Source organism: Diceros bicornis, chromosome 1 (genome assembly GCF_020826845.1).
Source record: "Diceros bicornis minor isolate mBicDic1 chromosome 1, mDicBic1.mat.cur, whole genome shotgun sequence".
NCBI lineage: Eukaryota > Metazoa > Chordata > Mammalia > Perissodactyla > Rhinocerotidae > Diceros > Diceros bicornis.
In genome coordinates this window covers 2833483-2860214 of record NC_080740.1, presented here as the reverse complement: position 1 = coordinate 2860214, position 26732 = coordinate 2833483, and the positions used below count along the sequence as shown (strand labels likewise).

At 38.9% G+C, this 26732-nt stretch overlaps 1 protein-coding gene across 2 annotated transcripts in view; it reads right to left on the bottom strand.

The window, feature by feature from the left end:
* Positions 1-742: 742 nt before the first annotated feature.
* Positions 743-26732, bottom strand: part of FCHO2 (FCH and mu domain containing endocytic adaptor 2) — a 118112-nt gene continuing 92122 nt past the window's right edge. The window contains exons 21-26 of one of the 2 annotated variants that reach the window (XM_058559826.1): positions 23673-23828; positions 23178-23310; positions 7336-7535; positions 6502-6566; positions 3537-3701; positions 743-3230 (exon numbers count right to left, since the gene is read on the bottom strand). In XM_058559826.1, the coding sequence (XP_058415809.1) occupies positions 3208-3230; positions 3537-3701; positions 6502-6566; positions 7336-7535; positions 23178-23310; positions 23673-23828 (742 nt within the window). In that variant the 3' untranslated portion in view covers positions 743-3207. The other variant, XM_058559914.1, reaches the window with a different exon arrangement.

Here is a 26732-nt window from a genome sequence, read left to right as displayed (position 1 = left end):
AATGGGATATGTACAATCAATAATATTCTATATGATATCAATCATATCTGTTTATGAATATCCATTTGGAAGAGAACTTTATGTATGATAAACCAGTCTATGTATTATGTAATAACCATAGTTTGATGTACTTGCTTATATTCACTTGGTAAATAATTAACGTACGATGTATACATAGTATGTATCATGTACAATAAGGATGTAGATAATAATACATTGTAAAGGGGTAGGTCATTTAATGCACGAAGTACATAGCAATGGAATAGTCTAGAATTTGTTTCTAATACTGACACAGCACATGACAATCATGTTTCACTGTTCGTGTGCAGCTTTCAGGGAATACTTTAAGTAGAATTTCAGCTTTGGGTGCTGATGGCGGAGCTGAGGGCTTCTTCCTTGATGTCCTAGGGAGAAGGTTTTTCTCCTTTTCTGGTTTACAAGACCAGAGTAATAAATATACTACAAAGACTTCATTTTAGAAGATTATTTTATAAAAATAAATAAACTAATATAAAATAATTTTATTATAAAAATAATCCCTTGTTAAACAATTTCTACATTTTTGAATTATACTCCAAATGAAGTTTTCCTATATGATCAATTAAAACTAAATAACGGATCAATCTGTACACCTGTCCAGATGGTGATGCAAAATTCAAAATCACTCACGCACTCCCCCACCAGCTTACCTTGTCCTAACATCTGTGACACAGAGGAGTACAAAGACACATAAGCCAACTGATAAATTATATATTACATGTTTATTAAGGGCACAACTTTTATGTAAAATTTACATTTTATGAAAAAATCAAAAATATTTACAAAATTTTGTAAGATAGATTTGCATTGTTCTAATTACAACTCAAAGTAGTAAATAACAATTCTTAAAAACTCACATTTGTTAGAGTTCTGTGTTTACAAATTCTTGGTTAAAGAGGCAGCTACAAAGTTGATCACTGTACATAAGCAAGAACCAGCTTGCTAAATACATTTCCCACTGAAAATCTACTGGTCTTTTTTACACCATTAGTGGATTTTAAATGAAAAAAAAAAACAAAAACATCAATATAAACTCATATGGCTTCAAAATTGTAACCTGCACCCAATACAAATTTATGTATCAACACCTGGTATAAAGACTGGGGTCATTAAGAAAGTGCAGAAGTTTAACCATTTCACTAATTTGTCCATTTTTAGGTAATACTTGATTAAAACAAATGGTGAGTATAACAGTGTCTGAATTCCAACAATAAAGTATCAACTGCCCAATAAAAGCAGTTTGACTGCAAAGCAGTTACAGTTAAGATTCCAGTAAGGGACTGTAATTCCATTTAAAAGAACACAATGTAAAAGTTAGAAATTCTAATTTTGCTCACTATCTAGTAAACATGAACATTTTAGCAAATTGTCTTATGTGCTGCATTTGTCAAATTTAAATTTAGAATTGGGCTAACAGTGAATATATTAAAAAAAGCACATATCGTGTTATATATATTGCTAACGAGTAGATTTTCTGCTGTATTTAGTATAGCAGGATGTTACATAAATGTCTAGTAGTAGGAGTTTTATTTTCTGTAAAGCTTAACAGAACAATTAGTGGTTTTATATAAATTATCATATATAACACAATTTATCACTTCTATGCAAAATGCAGGACACTGGTACTTATCCTTATAAATAAAATTACCATTTGTAAATTATGAAACTTTGTCCAAAATATTTAATACCTTCAATTAATCAGGATTTGCTATAAAGTTAGATTTTTTACTATTTAATATTAGTAGTTTAAGAAATGCTTAACCCAATCACATCACTTCAAATAATTTCCCTATTTTTAGCAGGTGGCAATTAAATCAGAATAAAAACATACAGATTGCTAATTTTTCCAATCGCTGAAATGAAAACAAATGGCAGTACTTCTCTCTCTAACGCCAAAACTAATCTTTTCTAAATTGTGTTCCTCACAGAATACCACAAAATTCATGCTCACAACACAATCAGTAAATAGATGTGTAAATTTCCAATGATAAACAGAGTGAAGGGAAATGTTACATTGAGAGTTAAAATACCAGTTATTAACTTACCCTTATAGTTTTTCAGAATTTAAGATTTCCATACTTTTGATGAGGTCAAGGTGGAATATCTGAAGGTAACTTTTTCCTTGTAAACATATGCCATTAGGTATATTTCTCTTTCTAGTGGCTACAGTGTATCACTAAAGAAGTGAGCCAGGGTTCTTAAATATAAATTATCCTGAATTATTCTGAACTTCCTTCCCAAGTGCAGCCAAAGGTATTTACAAAAATTGCCATATATTTTGTAAAAATGCTTGACCACCATAAGATTCTGAATAGAAGATCCAGACTGTGAGAAAACAAGTGAGGCACATTAATGCACACAAACTGGATAGGCACATTTCTGGTTTTTGTTATTGTTTTAAAAGGCACACATTATGCAATCCATATAAAAATAAATTAAATCTACAGCATTAATTCATCAAAACAATCACAACTTCTATAAAGTTAACTAACTGCAGAAGTAAATTTCTCTGCTGTCTTTTGCAAGCTTATTTTAAAACACATTGCACTTGAGGATTAAAAAATCATATAAAACACCATTTATACTTTATTAATATGTTTCTACGAGAATCAATTTATAGATCTTCTGCATATATCTCGACTCTGGTCTGATTACTGTATGGCACATCACTCAATTTGATTGAGTGTTCTAAATTAACATTATCCAAAACTTGGAATTCACGTTCTGTTTGTATCCACTCAATACCAAACTTATGAAATTTCAAAGCTATCTCTGACTCTAAAATTTATGGAAAGCTAAATCATTTTGTGCTTGCTCTCCTGACATTTTAGGCCTGACATTACACTATAACCCCTTTTTTCAACATAGACAACACAGACACTGAAGATAATTTAAAATTTCAGCCTATGAAAACTTCATTTTACTGAGAATCTGAACAAATGTGCTTCCTGAATATTGCAGTTGATCACTGACAGGGTTGAAAATCGTTTCAGTGCTATTTCTTTCAATGACTCACTTCAAAAGTGCAATTTAATGTGTGTGGTCAGTTCTCAAATATGTCTAAGTTTCAAAGACATAATACAAGTTAGAATAGTGTTTAGAAAGAACAGATAATGCAGAATGGCAGGTTTGTCCTACTCCCTCGAGCCAACAGCTTTGCCAGGTCCGTCAACAATCCGCCAGGTAGCGCCCTGAAAAACACCAAGCAGACCTCTGCAATTACGATTCAATGAACTCCCAGGAGGACGTCCTCACTGTGGTCACAGATCAGACCCCAGTGCCCACCTGCTGTTCACCACACACTAGCATCAGGTCCCAGGTGGTCAGCTATCTGACCATGGGTCCTCTCACCCCCAGGCACCTTGTCCCAAAGGTCAAAGAAAAAATCTCCATGCCTTTAGATTATAAATGGCTTGACAGTCAGTCGTTCAGTAACCAACTGTTAGAATACAAATGTTTCCCGTGTACATTAAAATGCCTGCAATCTCCCAACTTACCAGTGGCAAACCGCTTCTTTACTAAGGAAAGCCTATAGCCAGTGCCTACAAGTTCAATGTCTACTCCCGAGAGGGTACTTCCCTCGCTGAGGAACTGCACCGCAAGTGTTGTGGGTTTACTGGGCCCTTCTGAAAGATCAAATTTTGCTCTGAGGGACCCAGAACCTACAAGGAAAAGAATAAAGCACTTATACAGGGTAACATACATTTCACACCAAAAAATCAAATCAGCAAGTAAGCTGAACTATATCAGTCCTATGCCAAATTCATGAAATGTGTACAGTAAATGAACACTGTCCTTTTCCCAAATCAGACTTTATTCAGGAATCTGAATATTCATTAAGTAAATAATCTTTATCCATGCTTCTCTTTGACAATACAAATCTTCAGAGGTGTTTATACTGAGATTCCTATGTTATTTGCATGTTGAAGTGCGTCAAAAGAGAAGGAGGTCACTGAGGGCACTCGGAGGGAAGCGGGAAGGAGACGAGTAGGACTAAGGCAGAAGGAAATGCTGCCAGCGCCACATCACGGGGAGGAGAGGTAAGCAGGAGAGACCGCTGAGGCTGGGAAGACCTGTATCAACAGTACTATTTTCTATTCCCTTGTTAAAATCTGACTGGTCTAACATCATACCCAACAGACATTTCTGAGGTGCTTTCTTTTCATATAACAACTTATTCAGCAAACCTCAGTCTAACAGCATGGCAGAAACAGTGAACCAAATAATTACGACGAATATGACAACTGCTGTAAAAGAGCCCTCAGGAGCTATGGGCACGAAAGCACATCAAATGGTGGTGGGGCTGAGGGTGTGTGTTTCAGGCAGAGGGAACTGAGGTACAGGACAGGAGAGCTGAGAGCATGATGCATTAAGGGAACAGCATCTACACCAGAAGAACCAGAGAGTGGGACACGAGCGGAGGAGAGTGGTGGCAAGGAGGAAGCTCTACATATCTTTACCTGCCATGGTAAGACATAGACCCAAGGAGCCACCAAAAATAAGGAAGACAGAAACATTTCAGATTAGTGTCTCAGAAGGGGAAGGAGACACAGGATGCAAGGTCGGGAAACCAGCTGAACTTCAATAACACAGTCCAGGACTCCAGTGACAGGACAAGGGGATCCGGATGAGGCTAAGGGAAAGGAAAGATGGAGATGCACCTGAAAGATATTTAGGCGTTGGAATCAAGAGGAGAGAGAGAAGGAGGAGTCTAAGACAGTCCCACGTTTCCAGCTGGGGAAAGTAGACAGAAATGCTGGGTAGCCGGAGTGGCAATCTATGATTCCCTGCACAGAAGTTAACACTACAGAGAGACATCTGGAAGAAGGTACTGTAACACTGATGCATCTTAGACTACTGTGCCTGCGGGCGCAGATCAGCTGGGAAGACGAACTGCTGCTTAATTCTTAACCGCTGTCCAAGCCCTCCTTAAACTTTTACAATTCTTGATATGCAATGCAACTGTGTCAAAGTTCCACCACAGGCCAAGAACAGCCACCCTGGCAATCCTTAACTTTAGAATTATTTCCTGTCCCTCTGCTGGGCATAAAGCCAGAACAGAAACATTTCTATTCTACAGTATTCTAATTTGGATATGTCTCCTTAAAGGCTAACTAACCAGTCAGAACCACATTTATACCATTCTTCCGTTTCCTCACACAGACACTCTGACAGAACGGCAGAGGGAAACCATTAAAATATCTGACCAGAAAATCTGAGTCTCATTCTTGAGAGAACAAATTCTCCTCTTGGTAAGTATTTATAATAGTACAGTTTCATTAAATAGGGGGAAAAATACATCCTTTCTTCCTTGCTAACTGGTTGTAAGCCCTCAACTCAAGTAGGATTTCTGGTTTACTTCCAGTTTCAACTAAGAATTTCAGTTTTGTCTCCCCAAAAGCCGTACAGCTGGTGTAAAAGTCAGTCCAGCTGGCCACCTGAAAAGAGGCAACTGCTAAGTGCCAAAGAGCAACCAAGGGACTACTGGTTAGCCTGCCTGTTTGCCCCAACGTGTGGTTCTCGAGTAAAAGTGTGACTCGGCAGGGCAGGTCTAAGTGAACAGATAATACAGATGTGTCTCTGGTCCTTATGCAGAAATTCCCATGAGAAAAACTGCTGACGTATTTTATGTTTTGATCACATTATGTTTAAAATGTTCAAACAGAAAAAGCTGACCAAAACTGAAAAAGCCAAAAAACCTACTTAATAGGAAAAGTTACTAAAGGTTAATTAGGCATTCAAAAGAGGGCAGAAGAATTCTCCTTTAAGAGAAACTGCAAATAACTGAGGTTAAAGACTTGCTTGTCCCGGGAGTTATAGTCTAAGTTAGGAGCAATAGGAGTGGTGGTCTGCTAGCACGGCACTGTGAACACAAACAGACGCAGACCCGGTGGGAGGAGGCAATGAACTTGCTTCTTCTTAAAATTGTCATCACAGAATCGAAGGCTGGAGATGGTTCGTTTTAATAAAGGGAAATGGCCAGGAAAGGTTTTCTTAGGAAGATGGAGTAGACAACAAGGCTTTTTAAAGCTTGGAAGCTTCTACATGATTTCTGGGCAGCCAGGAGTACCCCCTTAACAGAATGAGCTCGAGTATGTTACATCAGTTTCAATTAGTTATCAGGTTATCTACCTGGGACAGATGGTTCTGCTTCTTTAAATTATTTTATTAGATCTTTTCTATTAATGTTAGCATGTGAACATGAGAAGCATTTACATAGTATTTGTAAAGTTACAGCAAAACAAATTCTTTTTCTTAAGAGAAAGCATGTTCAATTCAGAGGGAAAAAAATGTGTTCTCAATCTCAACTGGTCCACTCTGATTTAAGGTATTAACTTCCACCTAGTGGTCAATTCTAGAACTGAAGGCATGAATTCTAGGAGAAAATTTTCCAAAAACATGCCTAAGAAATCCACTTTCAGTGACATCACATCATAAACAAAAAAGCATGAACACGCTTACCTCCATTGTCTGATTTTTCTGAAATACCAGACAGTTTCCAAAAGGCTTTCATCTGTTCTGCATTCCTATAAAAAAAAAGTATCTTCAGATTAAGTGTCCAGTGTAGTACCTTATATATGGATGGGCACTCCATAAATAAATGCATTTTACATATTTCACTACAACAACTACCGTGCTAAATTTACTTTCAATAGCATCATCTGGTGAAAATGTGTTTGTGATAAAATATAAATAAATATAATGCTCTATCTTTCTCAATTAATGGAAGTTTACCAAATTATGTAATTCTCATTTCTACTGGTCAGAGAAAGGAAAACAATGTCTAGGTGGCTCAGTACCTTCATTACTCAAGGAAAACACATTTTTATTATTAAATGGTGAAGCAAATGTAGACAGTGGTTAGAGTCTACACTAATATCAACAGAGGGAACAAGAGAGGTAGTTAAGAGATGGGAGTAATTAATACTACTAAATACTAATCAGATAGGTGTTCCTATAGATATACTAGATGCTATATTTAACCTGTAAAATAATTATCTTTATTTTTAAATTGAAAAAAATAAAGTTTAGAGAGCTTATGCAATTTGCCTAAGGGTAAAGTTGTACTGAATCATTCAAGTCTGGGTGGTGACAGCAAAACTAGTCTTCTTTATTTTGGATTTAGGCTACTGTGGCTTGACTAGTAAAATGAACAGCTTCTTTTATAGCATGGTTTCTACAGGAAAAATGCACTAAAACTTTTCAAATTTATAAGATAACTCTCAGAACTTAGGTTCTAAAAGTTGCGAGTTGCAACAGAAATTTAGCAGGAATTAACAAATCTACTTAATTTACCATATTGCAGGAGGAAGGGACTGCATGTGTGTGACTCCTCCATCCACTGGTACCACCACCTGTATGTTGGAAAGCACACTTGGTGCCACCATAGCTTCTGGGTTGTACTTATAATCCACTCTAAGATCTGTGGTGCCAGCACTACATTTCCAGTATGTTGCAAGATTTAGAGGAGTGGACTGAATACCATTTGATGATACCTTTAAAGAGAAAAAAAACAATTGTCTTTGGCCTGAAAAGTAAACAAGTCGTGTTAATTACCTGTATACTTGAACACAAGAGCTCAACAGAATCAAAACTAAATCAGGGAGCTGTCTGTTGCTAGGCAGAATAAAGCAGGTTCATCTCAAAGGAGTTAAGAGTCACTCTCAAAGTGTGGACCTGGGACCATCTACATCAAAACTCCTGTGGTGTTTAAAATGTGCATTCCCCTGGCTCCAAATGCAGAAAATCTGTTTCAACATCTCAGGTACAGGGCCCAGAAATCAGCCTATCAGGGGATTCTTATTTATGCATGTAACATTTGAATGCCTCTCAGCATTCAACACAGAATTCTAAGATTCTTTATGGATTATAAGAATTTAGATTTAAATCAGAAAAAGATGGGTCACCATGCAGTTCTGCAAGCCTGGAATTAGAATACTTCCAACTTCAAATACTTAATTTTAATCACATGACCCATAGTAAATGATGCAATTCCTTCCAATTCTTCAGTTCCTTGATCAAATGATTCCTTTTCAATGAGAACTACCCTGATCACCCTGTTTAAATTTACTTTGAAAATCACATTTTCAATCTTCCTTACCTTACTCTACACACTTTTTCCTTTCTCCATACCACAACAAACAATATTATTTATTTATTATGTTATGTTTACTGTTTATCTCCCCATGCTACTCCCAGCAATTAGCAAGCACTGAATAATAAATGTTTGTTGAATGAATGGTAAATAAATACTTGGAATAAACTTTAAGCCAACTTAAGTGGCAGTAGCTTTTTACTCTTCAAAGTATTTATTTCCTACAGACATAAGCCATTTTAATACAATTACCCTACTAAAAATTTAAACGGTACAGAACTATATGAAATAGGAAATTTATCCTTTGGCATTCTTACTCCCCACCGTTAACATCATGGTAGATATCCTTCCAGACGTTTTAGCCATGCAGACATGACGCCTCCTCCTCCTTTTTAATGGCTATAATGATTCATTTAATGAATCTCTCCTCTGTGGAAGTGTACTCAGGTGGTTTCCAAATAAGGCTGCAGTGAATATCGTTTGTACCTGACCTTTTCTTTGCCCATTTGTGTGATTTCTGAAGAACAGATTTCTGGAAGTGGAATTGCTGAATTAAAGGTTACCTCTATTCAACAATCTAATAGAATAGCCTTCTAAGAGGTTCCATTAATTTGTACTATTAACAAGTGGTCACACCTCTCTTAACAGAGCAATCTTTTTCATGTTTGCCAATCTGATAGGTTAAAACTGATACCTCAATGTTGTCTTAATAGTCATTGCTCTGATTACTACTGACTTAGAGCATCTTTCCATAAGTCATCTTTCTCTTGAGTTATTCACCTTGTACTTACTAACTTATAAGGGCTCTTTGTAGTAACCCTTTCGGACCATCTTATGTACAGTTGTCCTTCGGTATCCGCAGGGTATTGGTTCCAGGAACCCCCACGGATACCAAAATCTGCAGATGCTCAAGTCTCTTATATAAAATGGCGTGGTATTTGCATATAACCTATGCACATCCTCCTGTATACTTTAAATCATCTCTAGATTACTTATAATACCTAATACAATGTAGATGCTATGTAAATAGTCAGATTGTACTGTTTAAGGAATACTGACCAACAAAAGTCTGTACATGTTTGGTACAGTTGCAACCATCACAGGCCTTACAGTCCATGGTTGGTTGAATCTAAGGATGAGGAACCTGTGGATACTGAGAGCTGACTGCATTACAAATACTTTTCCCTCCAATACTGATTCTGTTTAAAGGTTGCTTTAGCCAAATATTTTATACACACACACACATTTATTTATATTTTTGCATCAAATATGTCACTCGTTTTTTTGTGTGTGAGGAAGATCAGTCCTGAGCTAACATCTGCCAGTCCTCCTCTTTTTGCTGAAGACGACTGGCCCTGAGCTAACATCCGTGCTGATCTTCCTCCACTTTATGTGGGATGCCACCATAGCATGGCCTGACAAGCGGTGCGTTGGTGCGCGCCCGGGATCCGAACCCGGGCTGCCAGCAGTGGAGCGTGCGCACTTAACCACTACGCCACGGGGCCAGCCTCTCAAATATGTCACTCTTATTGCATGGCATGTGGGTTTTGTATAATACTTAGGTCTTTCACGTTTCAAGATTAAATTATGTAGTAAATAAATATTCTACACATATATACACACACATATACATATATACCCATAGATATACATATATTCACCCATGATTTATTTTAGTATCTTTATAGTTTCATTTATTATTATTAAACCTTTGATACATGCAGATTTCATTTTGGTTACAGATATGAGTTAGAGATTCAGCTTAATTTTTTCCCAAATCTCTAGCCTGCTGCCCCAATACTTATTGAAAAATTCATCATTCCCACAGTGCCTTGAATGCTACTTTTTTATCACAAAATTTTGTTTAATTTTTTCCAATGCTTTTTCTGCATCTATTGAGATGATCATATAATTTTTATCCTTCATTTTGTTAATGCGACGTACCACATTGATTGATTTGCAGATATTGAACCATCCTGGTATCCCTGGAGTAAATTTCACTTGATCATGGTGTGTGATTCTTTTAATGTATTGTTGAATCTCATTTGCTAATACTTTGTTGAGGATTTTTGCATCTATGTTCATCAGGGATATCGGCCTGTAATTTTCCTGTGGTCTCTTTGCCTGGTTTTGGCATCAGGGTAATGCAGGCCTAGTAAAATGAATTTGGAGTGTTCCCTCCTCTTCTATTTTTTGGAAGAATTTGAGAAGGATTATATTAATTCTTCTTTGAATGTATCTTTGAATGTATGGTAGAATTCACAAGTGAAGCCATCTAGTCCCAGACTTTTATTTGTTGGGAGATTTTTGATTACTGATTCAATCTCCTTATAAGTAATCAGTCTATTAAGATTTTCTGTTTCTTCATGATTCAGTCTTGGAAGGCCATATATGTCTAGGAATTTATCCATTTCTTTTAGGTTGTCCAATTTGTTGGCATATAATTATTCATAGTAGTCTCTTATGATCCACTATATTTTTGTGGTATCAGTTGTAATGTCCTCTTTCATTTCTGATTTCATTGATTTGAGCCCTCTTTTTTTCTTGGTGAGTCTAGCTAAAGGTTTATCAATTTGGTTTATCTTTTCAAAGAACCATCTCTTAGTTCCATTGATCTTTTCTAGTCTTTTTCCATTTCTTTATTTCTACTCTGATCTTTGTTATTTCCTATCTTCTATTAACTTGGGCTTCGTCTGTTCTTCGCTTGTTCCCTGAAGGTATAGAGTTAGGCTGTTTATTTGAGATTTCTGTTTCTTGAGGTAGGCATTTATCACTATGAACGTCCCTCTGAGAACTACTTCTGCTGCATTCCATAAATTTTGGTATGTTGTATTTCCATTTTTATTTGTCTCAAGGTATTTTTTATTCCTCTTTTGATTTGTTGACCCATTTGTTGTTCAGTAGCATGTTGTTCAATCTCCACATATTTGTGAATTCTCCAGAATTACTGTAGTTGATTTCTAGTTTCATACTCATTGTGGTCAGAAAAGATGCTCGATATGATTTCAATCTTATATTTATTAAGACTTGTTTTGAGGACTGAAGTCAAGATGGTGGTGTAGGCGGACTCTGAACTCAACTCCTCCCGCGGACACAGCCAATTTACAACTACTCTTGGAAAAATTACCCCTGAGAGAGAACTGAAAACTAGATATGAGGACCTCCTGCAACAAACGACAATCCTAATTGAGGTGGAAGAGACAGAAATTCCCTTCTGGAGAGAAAAAATTCCACCTTCACAAGCTGCCAGCTTCACGGCCGCTCGGTACCCAGCCCTCCCTGGAGGAGTGGGGCCCTGAGCTGGGGAGCATGTCTGCTATAGGCATTTTTTGGACCCAGCACAATCGAGACGAGTGGCATAATATCTGACTTTGCTTGCTACTAAAACATTGGGGAGTACCCCCCAGAAGAGCTGGTTCACAAAGAAATTAAAACCGGCTCTTAAAGGGCCCACGCACAAACTCACCTGTTTCAGAAAGCAACCTAAAATCAACAGAAAGAAAGATACACAGCCCTTTAGGGAAAAGAGACTCACCTGATAGGCTCTGAGTGCATCTCGGTGAGAAGTGAGACCTCTCCAGGGACTGGGACATTGGTGGTGGCCATTGTTGTGACCTGGTGTGGGCATGCTGACACAGACACCAGCAGACGCCATTGGAGTTCTCCCTGGGGCCTGCTAGCCCAGGGTCTGTCCCACCCACTAGAGCACTGATTTAACCCAGCTCAGTCAGGGCAAGCAGCCGGCCCTAGGGACTGGCCCCACCTAACAACAAGCCCTCTGGCAACTTGTGGGGCTGCTAAGGGAGCTGCCACAGCCTGGTATTCTCCACAGCCTGGTGACTACGTCCGCCTCTGCAGGGCAGGGAATGTGCAACGAGGGGGTGGAGAGTGTGGGGCAGTGGTGGAGAGCGTAGGGCTCCCGCCTTGGAGATACTGGGTCCACTTCAGGAGGTCGGGGCACATGCACGGGGCAGGACTGTGTTGACTGTGTGTGTAGACCTGTAGGCGGTGGGGCTTGTCAGCTGCAGAAGACTTGTGCTTCTCAAAGAGCAACATAGGGGGTTGGCCTCACCTTCCAAAGCCTGAAACAATCGGGTGCTCCCATGCCTGAGGCCAGCTCCAGCCAGCTGCAATCCTCAAGAGCTGATAAGAGACCTAAAGGCTGAAGGCTTATAGCAATTGTAAACCCCTGAGCCTAACAACCTGCCACACTGGGGGCCTACTCACTTAATAGAAATAGGGCAACAGGATTGTGCTATCCAACCTTGCAGCCAACTGTGTTGGGACACCCCACACTCGATAAAGAGACTGAAGGGCCCACAACAACTACACGCAGCTGAGCATTACAACAGCTGGGCAGGGGCATATCTTGGGCACCTACGGGAAGAACAACCCCACCACAACAGAAGGACACATGTAGCCCACACAGGGGTCACTCCTGGAACATTTGCAACTGGAGAGGAGAGGGAAGCACACTGCCAGGGCTCCTAAGGCATCACTTATATAAGGTCACCTCTCCAAGAGCAGGAGACGTAGCCGACCTACCTAATACACAGACACAAGCACAGGGAAAGAGGCAGAATGAGGAGGCAAAGGAATACGTTCCAAGTAAGGGAACAGGACAAAACCCCAGAAAAGGAACTAAGTGAAACAGAAAAGAGCAACCTACCCGACAGAGAGTTCAAACAAAGAGTGTTAAGGATGCTCACTGATCTGGGGAGAAGAACAGATGAACTCAGTGAGAACATCAACAAAGAAATGGCAGATATAAAATAGAACCAGTCAGAAATGAAGAATACAGTACTGGAAATGAAAAATTCAGCAGAGGGACTCAGAAGCAGAGTAGAGGATACAGAAGAACAGATCTGTGAGCTGGACAAAGACTAGAAGAAATTACCCAAGCTGAACAGGTAAAAGAAAAAAGAATTAAAAAGAGTGACGACAGTGTAAGGGACCTCTAGGACAACATCAAGCACACTAACATCCATGTTATAGGTGTCCCGGAAGGAGAAGAGCGAGACAAAGGGGGAGAGAATCTATTTCAAGAAATAATAGATGAAAACTTCCCTAAGCTAAGACAGGAAACAGACATCCAGGTACAGGAAGCACAGAGAGCACCAAACAAGATAAACCCAAAGAGGCCCACACCAAGACACATCATAATTAAAATGTCCAGAATTAAAGATAAAGAGAGAATCCTAAAAACCACAAGAGAAAGACAAGTTACATACAAAGGAAACCCCATAAGGCTATCAGCTGACTTCTCAGCAGAAACCTTACAGGCTAGAAGAGAGTGGCATGATATATTTAAAGTGCTAAAAGGAAAAAACCTACAGCCAAGAATACTCTAGCCAGCAAGGTTATCATTCAAAATGGAAGGAGAGATAAAAAGTTTCCCAGACAAGCAAAAATTAGAGTTTGTCACCAAGAAACCAGTACTACAAGAAATGCTAAGGGAACTTATTTAAGGGGAAAGGAGAAGACCACAAATAGGATAAATTATCTATTTCCATGGTAAGAGGGTAATGGATACAAATGCACAAAAAAGAGGTTAGATATGATATCAAAAACATAAAATGTGGGAGGAGGGGAGTTAAAGAGTAGAGCTTTCAGACAGAGGTCAAATTAAGGAGACTATCAACTTAATATAGACCGCTATAGACGTAGGTTACTGTATGTGGACCCCATGGTAATCACAAACCAGAAACCTATAATAAATACACAAAAAAGTAAGAGAAAGGAACCCAAACATAATACTAAAGAAAGCCATCAAACCACAAGGGAAGAGAGCAAGAGAAGAAGAAAGGAACAGAGAAGAACTACTAAAACACCAAGAAAAAAAAATTTTTTAAATGGCAGTGAGCACATACTTGTCAACAGCTACTTTACACGTCAATGGACTAAATGCTCCAATCAAAAGGCACGGGGGGGGGCCGGCCCGGTGGCGCAAGCAGTTAAGTGCGCGCGCTCCGCTGCGGCGGCCCGGGGTTCGCTGGTTCGGATCTCGGGCGCGCACCGAAGTACTGCTTGGTAAGCCATGCTGTGGCGGCGTCCCATATAAAGTGGAGGAAGATAGGCACCGATGTTAGCCCAGGGCCGTCTTCCTCAGCAAAAAAAAAAAAGAGGAGGATTGGCGGATGTTAGCTCAGGGCTGATCTCCTCACAAAAAAAAAAAAAAAAAAAAAAAAAAGGCACAGGGGGGCTGACTGGATAAAAAAACAAGACCCACATATATGCTGCATACAAGAGACACACTTCAGCCCTAAAGACACTCACAAACTGAAAGTGAAGGGATGGAAAAAGATACTCCATGCAAATGGCAATGAAAAGAAAGCTGGCGTAGCAATACTCATATCAGACAAAATAGACTTTAAAACAAAAACCGTAACAAGAGACAAAGAAGGGAACAATCCAACAAGAGGATATAACACTTGTAAATATCTATGCACCCAACGCAGGAGCACCTAAACATATAAAGCAATTATTAACAGACATAAAAAGAGAAATAGACAGTAACACAATAATAGTAGGGGACTTTAACACTCCACTTACAGCAACGGATAGATCATCCAAACAGATCAATAAGGAAACACCGGCCTTAAATGACACATTAGAAGAGATGGACCTAGTAGATATATACAGAACATTCCATCCAAAAACTGAAGAATATACATTTTCAAATGCACAAGGAACATTCTCCAGGATTGATCACACATTAGGCCACAAAACAAGTCTCCATGAATTTAAGAAGACTGAAATAATACCAAGCATCTTTTCTGACACAATGGTATGAAACTAGAAATCAACTACAGGAAGAAAATCAGAAAAGCCACAAATGTGTGGAGATTAAACAAAATGCTGAGCAACGACTGGGTCAATGAAGAAATCAAAGGAGAAATCAAAAAATATTTGGAGACAAATGAAAATGAAAATATGACATGCCAGAATTTATGGGATACAGCAAAAGTGGTTCTAAGAGGGAAGTTTATAGCAATACAGGCCTATCTCAACAAACAAGAAAAATCTCAAATAAATAATCTAACAATGCACCTAAAGGAACTGGAAAAAGAAGAACAAACAAAGCCCAAAATCAGTAGAAGAAGGGAAATAATAAAAATCAGAGCAGAAATAAATGAAATAGAGACCAAAAAACAATAGAAAAAATTAACAAAACCAAGAGCTGGTTCTTTGAAAAGATAAACAAAATTGACAAACATTTAGCTAGACTCACCAAGAAAAAAAGAGGGAAGGCTCAAATAAGTAAAATCAGAAATGAAAGAGGAGAAATTACAACACACACCTCAGAAATACAAAAGATTATAAGAGAATACTATGAAAAGCTATATGCCAACCAATTTGACAATCTGGAAGAAATGGATAAATTCTTAGAATCATACAACCTTCCAAAACTGGATCAAGAAGAAATAGAGAATTTGAATAGACCAATCACCAGTAAGGAGATCAAAATGGTAATCAAAAACCTCCCCAAAAATAAAAGTCCAGGACCAGACAGCTTCCCTACCAAACATTCAAAGAAGACTTAATACCTATCCTTCTCAAACTCACCCAAAAAATTGAGGAGTGGGGGAAGCTCCCTAACTCATTCTACGAAGCCGACATTACCCTGATACCAAAACCAGACAAGGACAACACAAAAAAAAGAAAACTACAGGCCAATATCACTGATGAACATCAGTGCAAAAATCCTCAACGAAATACTAGCAAATCACATACAACAATATATTAAAAAGATTATACACCATGATCAGGTGGGATTTATTCCAGGGATGCAGGGATGGTTCAACATTCGCAAATCAATCAACATGATACACCACATTAATAAAATGAAGAATAAAAATCACATGATCATCTCAATAGATAAGAGAAAGCATTTGACAAGATACAGCATCCATTTATGATAAAATAAACTCTGAATAAAATGGGTATAGAAGGAAAGTACCTCAACATAATAAAGGCCATATATGACAAACCCACAGCTAATATCATCCTCAATGGTGAAAAACTGAAAGCTATCCCTCTAAGAACAGGAACCAGACAAGGATGCCCACTGTCACCACTCCTATTTAACATAGTACTGGAAGTCCTAGCCAGAGCAATCAGGCAAGAGAAAGAAATAAAAGGGATCCAAATTGGAAAGGAAGAAGTGAAACTGTCACTATTTGCAGATGACATGATTTTATATATAGAAAACCCTAAAGAATCCACCAGAAAACTTTTAGAAGTAATAAACAAATACGGTAAAGCTGCAGGATACAAAATCAACATACAAAAATCAGTTGCATTTCTATAGACTAACAATGAAGTAGCAGAAAGAGAAATTAAGAATACAATCTCATTTACAATTGCAACAAAAAGAATAAAATATCTGGGAATAAACTTAACCAAAGAGGTGAGAGATCTGTACACTGAAAACGATAAAACATTGCTGAAAGAAATGAAGACGACACAAAGAAATGGAAAGATATTCCATACTCTTGGATTGGAAGAATTAACATAATTAAGATGTCTATACTTCCTAAAGCAATCTACTGATTCAATGCAATCCCTATCAAAGTTCCAACAACATTTTTCACAGAAATAGAACAAAGAATCCTAAAATTTATATGGAACAACAAAAGACCCCAAATAGCTAAAGGAATCCTGAGAAAAAAGAACAAAGCTGGAGGTATCACACTCCCTGATTTCAAAATATACTACAAAGCTATAGTAACCAAAACAGCATGGTACTGGCACAAAAACAGACACACAGATCAATGGAATAGAATCGAAAGCCCAGAAATAAACCCACACATCTATGGACAGCTAATCTTCGACAAAGGAGCCAAGAACATACAATGGAGAAAGGAAAGTCTCTTCAACAAATGGTGTTGGGAAAACTGGACAGCCACATGCAAAAAAATGAAAATAGACCATTACCTTACACCATACACAAAAATTAACTCAAAATGGATTAAAGACTTGAATGTAAGAGCTGAAACTATGAAACTTCTGGAAGAAAACATAGGCAGTACACTCTTCGACATCGGTCTTAGCAACATATTTTTAAGCACCATGTCTGACTGGGAAAGAGAAATGATAGAAAAAATAAACAAATGGGACTACATCAAACTAAAAAGCTTCTGCACAGCAAAGGAAATCATCAACAAAACGAAAAGACAACCTAACAATTGGGGGAAGATATTTGCAAACCATACATCTGATAAGGGGTTAATCTCCAAAATATGTAAAGAACTCATGCATCTCAACAAGAAAAAACAACCCAATTAAAAAATGGGCAAAAGACCTGAACAGAAATTTCTCCAAAGAAGATATACAGAGGTCAACAGACACATGAAAAGATGTTCAGCATCATTAATTATCAGGGAAATGCAAATCAAAACTACAATGAGATATCACCTCACACCTGTCAGAATGGCTATAATTAACAAGACAGGAAACAAGTGTTGGAGAGGATGTGGAGAGAAGGGAACTCTCATACACTGCTGGTGGGAGTGCAAACTGGTGCAGCCACTACGGAAAACAGTATGGAGATTCCTCAAAAAATTAAGGATAAAATAGAAATACCTTATGATCCAGCTATCCCACTACTGGATATCTACCCAACGAACCTGAAATCAACAATCCAAAGAGGCTTATGCACCCCTATGTTCATCACAGCATTATTCACTATAGCCAAGACATAGAAGCGACCCAAGTGTCCCTTGACTGATGAATGGATAAAGAAAATGTGGTATATATATATACCATGGAATACTACTCAGCCATAAAGAAACACAAAATCGTCCCATTTGCAACAACATGGATGGACCTGGAGGGTATTATGTTAAGTGAAATAAGCCAGAAAGAGAAAGACAAACAGGGCATGATTTCACTCATACGTGGAAGATAAACCAACACATGCACAGATAGAACTGTTTGGTGGTTACCAGGGGCTAGGGGGGTGGGGGATGGGCACAAGGGGTGGAGGGATGCACTTATATGGTGACTGAGAAACAATAATGTACAATAAAAATTTCACAATTAAAAAAAATAGAAAAAAAAAATTAAGGATAGAACTACCATACGATCCAGCTATTCCACTGCTGGGTATTTATCCAAAGAAAGTGAAAACACCAATGCATAAAGATACATGCACCCCTCTGTTCACTGCAGCGTTATTCACAATAGCCAAGACATGGAAGCAACCTAGGTGCCCATCAAAAGAAGAATGGATAAAGAAGAGGTGGTATTTATACACAACGGACTACTACTCAGCCATAAGAAATGATGAAATTCAGCCATTTGTGACAACATGGATGGACATTGAGAGTATTATGCAAAGTGAAATAAGTCAGAGGGAGAAGGTGAAATACCGTATGATCTCACTCATTAAGTAGTAGATAATAACAACAAACAAACATAGAGACAGAGATTGGACTGGTGGTTACCAGAAGGGACGAGGGGGAGGGAGGAGGGCGAAAGGGATAATTAGGCACATGTGTGTCGTGATGGATTGTAATTAGTATTTGGGTGGTGAACATGAGAACATGATGTAATCCATGCAGAAATAGAAATATAATGATGTACACTTGAAATTTATACAATGTTATAAACCAATGTTACCATAATAAACCAAAAAAAAAATAGTTATAGAAATAAATAAATAAAAGCAGCATGTGGTAAAAAAAAAAAAAAAAAAAAAATGTCCTCCACCAGCCTAGCAATGGTACAATCCCACCATTTAGAATTTCTACACTTTCATCCACATTGTAGTAAAATAATTATATAATCATCACTCGGTCACACTGCATATTAGGAAGGCAAAGAGAACACCTGAAGCCATGGTGTTCTTCATAGAACACTGTGGAATATTGATGTATTTATCTCTATTAAATGATCTAAGAATGATTTTATGGGTGGAAAGTATGACTCTGTAATATATGTAGCAATCTAAAATTACCACTAACTGTCCGTGAAAAAAAAATCAGCCTGTCGCACCAAGAAAAAAAAAAAGACTTGTTTTGTGGCCTAACATATGATCTCTCCTGGATGATGTTTCATGTGCACTTGAAAAGAATGTGTATTCTGCTGCTTTTGGATGGAATATTCTGATATATCTGTTAAGTCCATCTGGCCTAATGTGTTGTTTAAGGCCAATATTTCCTTATTGATTTCTGTCTAGGTGATCTATCCATTGATAAAAGTGGGTTATTAAAGCCCCTTACTATTGTATTGTTGCCTATTTCCCCCTGTAGGTCTTTTAATATTTGCTTTATATATTTAGGTGCTCTTATGTTGGGTACGTAAATATTTACAAATGTTATATCCTCTTGTTGGATTGACCCCTTTATCATTATGTAATGCCCTTCTTTGTCTCTTATTACACCTCTTTGTTTTAAAGTCTATTTTGCCTGATGTAAGTAAAGCTATCCCAGCTTTCTTTTGGTTTCCATTTGCAGGGAACATCTTTTTCCATCCCTTCACTTTCAGTCTGTGTCCTTACATCTGAAGTGAATCTCTTGTAGGCACCACATATATGGGTCTTGGTTTTTTAATTCATTTAGCCACTCTAAGTCTTGTGATTGGAGAATTTAGTCCATTTACATTTAAAGTAATTATTGATAGGTATGTACTTACTGCCATTTTGTTAATTGTTTTCTGGCAGTTTTGTAGTTCCTCTGTTTCTTTCTTCTTCTCTTGCTCTCTTCCTTTGTGGTTGGATGACTTTCTTTAACAGTATGCTTAGATTCCTTTCTCATTATCTTTTGTGTATCTACTACAGGTTTTTTCTTTGTGGTTACCATGAGGCTTAAATATAACACCCTATATTTATAACAGTCTATATTAAGTTGATGATAACTTAAGTTTGCATGCATTTTAAAGCTCTACATTTTTTCTCCTCCCATCACATTTTATGTTTTTGATGTCACATTTCATATCTTTTTATCTATGTAGTCCTTAATTATTGTAGCTTTAGTTCTTTTTACTATTTTTGTCATTTGACCTTCATAATACCTTTATAAGTGATTAATCCACTACCTTTATTATATATTTACCTTTTATACCAGTGAGATTTATACTTTCATTTGCTTTCTTATTCCTAATTAGTGCCCATTTTTTCAGCTTAAAGAAGTCCCTTTAACATTTCTTGTAAGGCTGGTTTAGTGGTCATGAACTCCTTTAGCTTTTGCTTTTCTGGAAAATTCTCTCTCTCCTTCAATTCTGAATGATAACTTTGCTGGGTAGAGTATCCTTGGCTGGAAGTTTTTTTCTTTCAGCACTTTGAATATATCATGCCACTCCCTTCTGGCCTGTGAAATTTCTGCTGAAAAATCTGCTGATAGTCTTATGGGGGTTCCCACGTATGTAACAATTTGTTTTTCTCTCACTGCTTTTAGGATTCTGTCTTTTTAACTTTTGACATTTTAATTATAACGTGTCTTAATGTGGGTCTCTTTGAGTTCATCTTATTTGGAACTCGCTAGGGTTCTTGGATCTGGATGTCTGTTTCCTTTCCTGGGTTAGAGAACTTCTCAGCCTTTATTTCTTCAAATAAGTTTTCTCCCCCTTTCTCTCTCTCTCTTCTCCCTCTGGGACCCCTCTCATGTGAATGTTAGTCTATGTGATGTTGTCCCATAAATCCCTTAAGCTATCTTCACTTTTTAAAATTTCTTTTTCTTTTTGCTGCTGATTGGATGAGTTCCTCTGCCCTCTCTCTGAGTTCACTGATTCTTTCCTCTGCTTCATCCAGCCTGCTGATGAAACCCTCAGCATAGTGTATTTTTCAGTTCAGTTATTGTATTCTTCAGATCTGTGACTTCTATTTCGTACTTTCTTATATTTTTTATTTCTTTGTTGAAGTTCTGTGTTCATTCATTCTTCTCCCAAGTCCAGTGAACATCTTTATGACTATTATTTTGAACTCTTTATCAGATAAATCATTTGTCTCTGTTGTCACTAAGGTTTTTTCCTAAGGTTTTCTCTTTGTTCTTTTGTTTAGAACATATTCTTGTTTCATTTTGCTTGATTCTGTGTGTTGATTTCTATGCTTTGTATGAAATAGCCACCCCTCCCAGCCTTGAAGGAGTGGCCTTGTGTAGGCGATGAACCTTATCATTCAACTCTGCCCTAGCTCTTGGTTGTCTCTCAAACTCTCTTGATTGTCCAAGCAGCCTATTTTATTTTTAGTGGCTCCCAGTTGTTGAGGGTGTTCCAAGACCTGTCAGTGTCCCAAAGGGGAGGATCTCAGTCAGCACCTAGATTCAGGCTGATTGGAAGCCAGACCCTCAGGCCACAGCTTTTAAAGTATGCTAACATATACAGTCTTGTGGGAGCCCAAGTACAAGCCCTGCTGGCTGCCAGAGCCAGGCAATCTAGGGGTCCCCTGGCAGCAGTTAGAAAAATCAGGGCTCCAGACAAGTATATAAGCTCCTTTCTGGGAGATACCAGTGAGCTAGCCTGAGGCAGAGGGACAGCACAAAGATGGTGTCCCCCAACCTCAGTTCTCTGCAAGCACCTCCATAGCCCCTAGATGTGGGCTGAGCCTGAAGCCTGCCCCTCAGGCTGATGCCCCAGGACAAGTAAACAGAGGGTGTTTCAGTCTCTGTCCCATGCCCTGGGGGTGGTCACCTGCCAAGATCTCTCTCCCATTGTTACAGCCCCGTGGGACCCAGGAACGCAAGGCCCTCTGGCCTCCAGAGCCAGGTGATCAAGGGGTGTCCCGTGGGCTGCAGGGGCAAAAACCAGGGCCCCAACCGTGTGTGAAAGCTGGGAGATCCTGGTGCTGGGAGTGAGGCAGCGGGAGAAGACGACGGCACCACTGAGGTAAAGAAACGTGGCACCACGGCTTCAGCAAGGTGGGGGGAGAGCGCAAATGGCACTGCCAGCCCTCTGTCCCTGGAGAGAATCCCAACAGGTCCCTGCCCCTCACGCTGATGCTTTAAGGTTAGCAAATGATTCTGTTTCACATAAAGTCTGGCGCTTTTCAAGCAGATACTTCTGTGCTGGGCCCTGGGGTGAGTGTGCGCGCAAGCCCTTTAAGAACCCTAACTCAGACCACTCAGCCCTTTGAATCTCATAGACGTGAGCCCTGTTGGTTTTCAAAGCCAGACATTTTGGGGGCTCATCTCTCAGGTGCAGGTCTTAAAAGTTGGGGTGCCTGACGTGGGGTATGAACACTCTGCACCTCAGGGAGAAACTCTGGGTTTGTGAGTTTCCTCCCAAATGTGGGTCACCACACCAGGGGTGGGGTTTATGGTGAGACCATGTCTCAGCCGCTCCTACCCGCCTTCATGTGGCCCTTTTCTCATTTACCAATGTGAAGGAGCTGTTCAGCAAGTTCTCAGGTCTTTTCAGAAGGAATCGTCCCATACGTTGCTGCAGACGTGGCACATCCGTGGGAGGAGGTGAGTTCAGGACCTTCTTACTCAGCATCCTGGACTACCTCTCCAGTTCTCATTAGTTATTTTATTGTAAATATTTTTTTCCATTAGTTTTCCTAACTAGTTGTTTTGAAAGCTATTAATTTTTGCATTAGTTTTTAAACTGACCACTTTACTAAATTCTCCTATATCAAATAGTTCTTCAATTGAGTCCCTTGAGTTTTCCAGGAATATAAATATCACCTGTAAATAATGATAATTTTGGTCCCTCCTTGCCAATATTTATTACTTCTTATTCTCTTGTCTAACTGTACTAACACATACAGAAAAATCTTATACACTAACAGAAATAATGGGCATCTTTGCCATTCCTGACTTGAACTGATTGCTTTAGGAATTTCATTATTAAGACAGATGCTGCCGGTCTTCTCAGGTTAAGGACACATTCATTTATTCAGTATTTTAATCAGGAATAGATGATGAATTTGATCAAAATTGGTCAAAATCTCCATAGACTTATTAACAGATTTTCTGATTTTGAAATATCCCTGCATTCCTGGAATGAACCTCATTTGGCCATGACATATTACTCATTTAATGATCTGTAAGATTCTATTTGTTACTATTTTAATTTAAGATTTTTACAATGATATGACACTCACCTGATACTTTAATACATCTACATTATAATAAGAAGCAGCTGGATTTTGCTCTGATAGCTTCTTGAGGTAGACAGTAACAGCTTGCATGTTCATCCAAAAATCTTTTGTGTTAGAATCACACTGTGATGGATCACTGTATGTATAAGAAATATTTTTGTTATTTTATTTAACTTATCTTTATCGTTTGCCTCTGGGTAGTAATTTGGTGACCTGAGAAAGACTAGTAGAAATGAACCAAAAGGTGGGATGCGGGAAAACCAAAGTTAGGGGATAAAGAATGGAACCGGAGCAGAACCTGCCTGCAAGATGAGAGGATGACAGCAGAGAAGGATATAACAAAAACTACCACCACTACCACCAAAAACAAAACAAGACAGCAGAAGGCTGTTTAATCATAATAATTTGGGTATTATCTTCAAATTGAATTATTATTGCTTCCAAGAAGGAAAAATTTCTTAAAAAGAAGTTTCACCTTCCAAGCAAAAGTACACAAACCTGAACACAAGTTGTCCATTTGGAAGAATCTGCTCTAGTCTGTTGATATTTTTCACCCTGAAGCACAGCACAGCTGGAGACGGATTGCTAGTGAAGACTTTAATAATTCCACTTGGAAATGATATTGTCATGTCACCAGTGATCTTCACAATACACCTGAAATTGGGGATTTGGAAAAATTTAAATGGTTTAAATAAGGTGCTTTAATCTCCATTAAAGCCTATTTGGTTTAAAAAGGACTTTATACACACACACACAAAAAGCCTTTTATCATAATTATGGATGCATTATTTTTCCAATTCAATTATAAAACATGATTCTATGTGAAATGGCATCCTCATCTAGCATCATCTTTTCCTAGAATTAAACTCCCAACACAAATGCAAGCACACCAACAAAGTTCCTCCACTTGTGTGCTGCAACCATCCCCTGCTTGTGCTGTAAGGTCACTGCTTCCCTGGTAACACTATCCCCAGGTGTAGATATTTTTCCCTCCAAACTGCCCACAGCACTGGGCCTGACAGTGGCCGTGTAGATGTCTTCTTTGCTCCTCATTGTCTCTTCCAATTCTACATTCCTTCTTCCTTCCTAAAAAACCACCCTCTTCTTTTGAAACTTGTACCATCAGACTGTACTACTCGCTACCCCATCCCTGTCAAGTCATCTTCAACACTGCCTTTCATTTTCCGAAAATCTCAGTCACTGTCAGTCTGTCTCTGCACCACTACTCCTGTCACAATTTTCAGTGATTTCAATATCCACACCTTTCAACAATAATCCTTTCAGTACTCTGATCACCTAGTTCTTCAGGCCCTTCAGCCCCAATGGTCCTGTCTTCTAGCCCACCTCAGCCATGCTGTAGCCTCCACAATCTCAATTGCAGACTCCCCACTCCTCTAACCTCATCTAATCGCCACTTCCTATTTTTCCAACTTCTTCTGTCTAGTGCTGCACCTCCAGCAACTCCCAACCTCAGGAAAACCTCCACGATTCATTCTTCCCACCACTTTCTTCCCTAAGCGTCACTCCTTTCTCCGCATCCTCACTTCCCCCTCTGGGGCTTTCCCGGCCCCTCACGACACACAGCCCTCTGCATAAACCCTCCCTCGCTCCTCTTTCACTTGCCTGCGCTTGGCTGGCAGAACACAGTCTTGGCTGAACCCAGCTCCTCACCTGCATCTCCACAGCTGAACGTGACCAGAGAGGAACATACAACCATCCCGCCAAAGCTCTCCACTGGGCCCCTTCGTGTTACCTGGCAATTCTGTTCCATTCCCAAACTCTTTTCATACCTTCTCCTTTCTCCTCTAACCTGCAATATTCCCTCCCCCAACTCACAGCCCATGACTTGACTTTAAATTTTACCGAGGATATAAAACCAGAAAAGAACTTCCTCATACTCTCACTACTAAACTCCTAATCTGCCTGACTCTGTGCCCATTGCTTCTGCCTTCCCTCCTTTTGGAACAGATGATCAGTCTATGAACCTAAGGCCAATCCTGTCGCTTCTGCACTGATGCTCATCTCCTCTTACATACTGAAGGACTTCACTCATGCAACTGTCCCCTCTTTCCTGCAGGTTCAATATTTTCCACAAACATTGGATCTTTTTCCCATTAGCATACAGACATGCTGAAATGTGTATTATCCTTAAAAAACACAAAAACTAAAATAAAACTCTCCTCTCATTCTACCACCTCTCTCCTGCTGCCACTCCATTTCTCTGCTTCCACTTAGAGCAAAACATCCTCAAAGAGTTGTCTACATCTGCCCTCTCCAGACACGCCTGTCTATACTTGCATCATCTCCTGCTCCTGAACTCCCTCCAGTCAGGCTTTCCTCTCCACCACTCCACTAAAACTACTCTTGTGAAGGTCACCAATGACCTCCATATTTGTCAATGGTCAATTTTTCTTCACCTGTCAACAGTTTCACACCTTCCTTCATGAAAGGGTTTATTCACTTAGTTTCTGGGACACTGCTCTACTGGTTCTCTCCTCACCTCCTGTTGCTTGCTGTCTCAAACTCCTCTGCTGGATCATTCTCGTCTTCCTGTTTTCTAGACACTGGCGTGGGAGGGGCACGGGACTTAGTTCTCAGCAGGTCTCTTCTCTACTCCCTACAGCCTCTGGCTTTAAGTATTATATACAAATTAATAACTTCTAAATATTTTCTCTCTTGCCTGTACCTATGCCCCACACTCCAGAATCATGTATTCAACTATCAACTCAACATTTCCACTAAGTTGTCTTACAAGTACTTCAAACTTAGCAATCTACTCTCTCAGCAAATCTTGACAATGCTGCATCTACTTTGGCTCCTTCCAGTTTATTCTCCATACAGTAGCCAGAGTGCTTCTTCAAAAATATAAGTAACCTCATCACTCCTCTGCTCACAAGCCTCCACTGGCTTCTCATCTCACTCAAAATAAATTCCAAATTCCTTATCCTGGTCTCCAGTGTCCGACTGACCTAGCCCCTCCATGGATTTATCTCTGACAGCTCCCTCCTTGCTCACTCCTACTCGGTGACACGTTTCTCTCTTTTTCTTGAATATGCCAAGCATGCTTCTACCTCAGGCCCTTACTCTCACTGGAATGCTCTTCCCTCAGCGATCTGCATGGCTTACCCCTCAATGTCTTTCAAGCATCTGTTTCAATTAACTTCAAAAAGGTTTTCTCTGATGATTCAATCTAAAATAGTAGCCCTCTACTGTAATTCTCTATCCACTTACCCTGGTTTATTTTCCTTCACAGCATTATCAATACCCCTACTCTTCATGCATAATATTATTCATTCACTATACATTCATTCATCAAATATTTGAGCATATACTATGTGTAAGACTCTGTTATAAGCGCTGAGGATACTTTAGTAAACAAAACAAAGTTCTCTCCAGAGCTTGCATTAACATGAGAGAAAACTAATAAACTGTTTCTCTCACAATAACACAAGCTTCTAACAGTCTTACACATAGTAAGCGCTCAAATATTTGATGAATGAATGTATGTTGAATGAATAATGTTATGTATGAAAAGTAGGAGTGGTCATTCACCCAAAT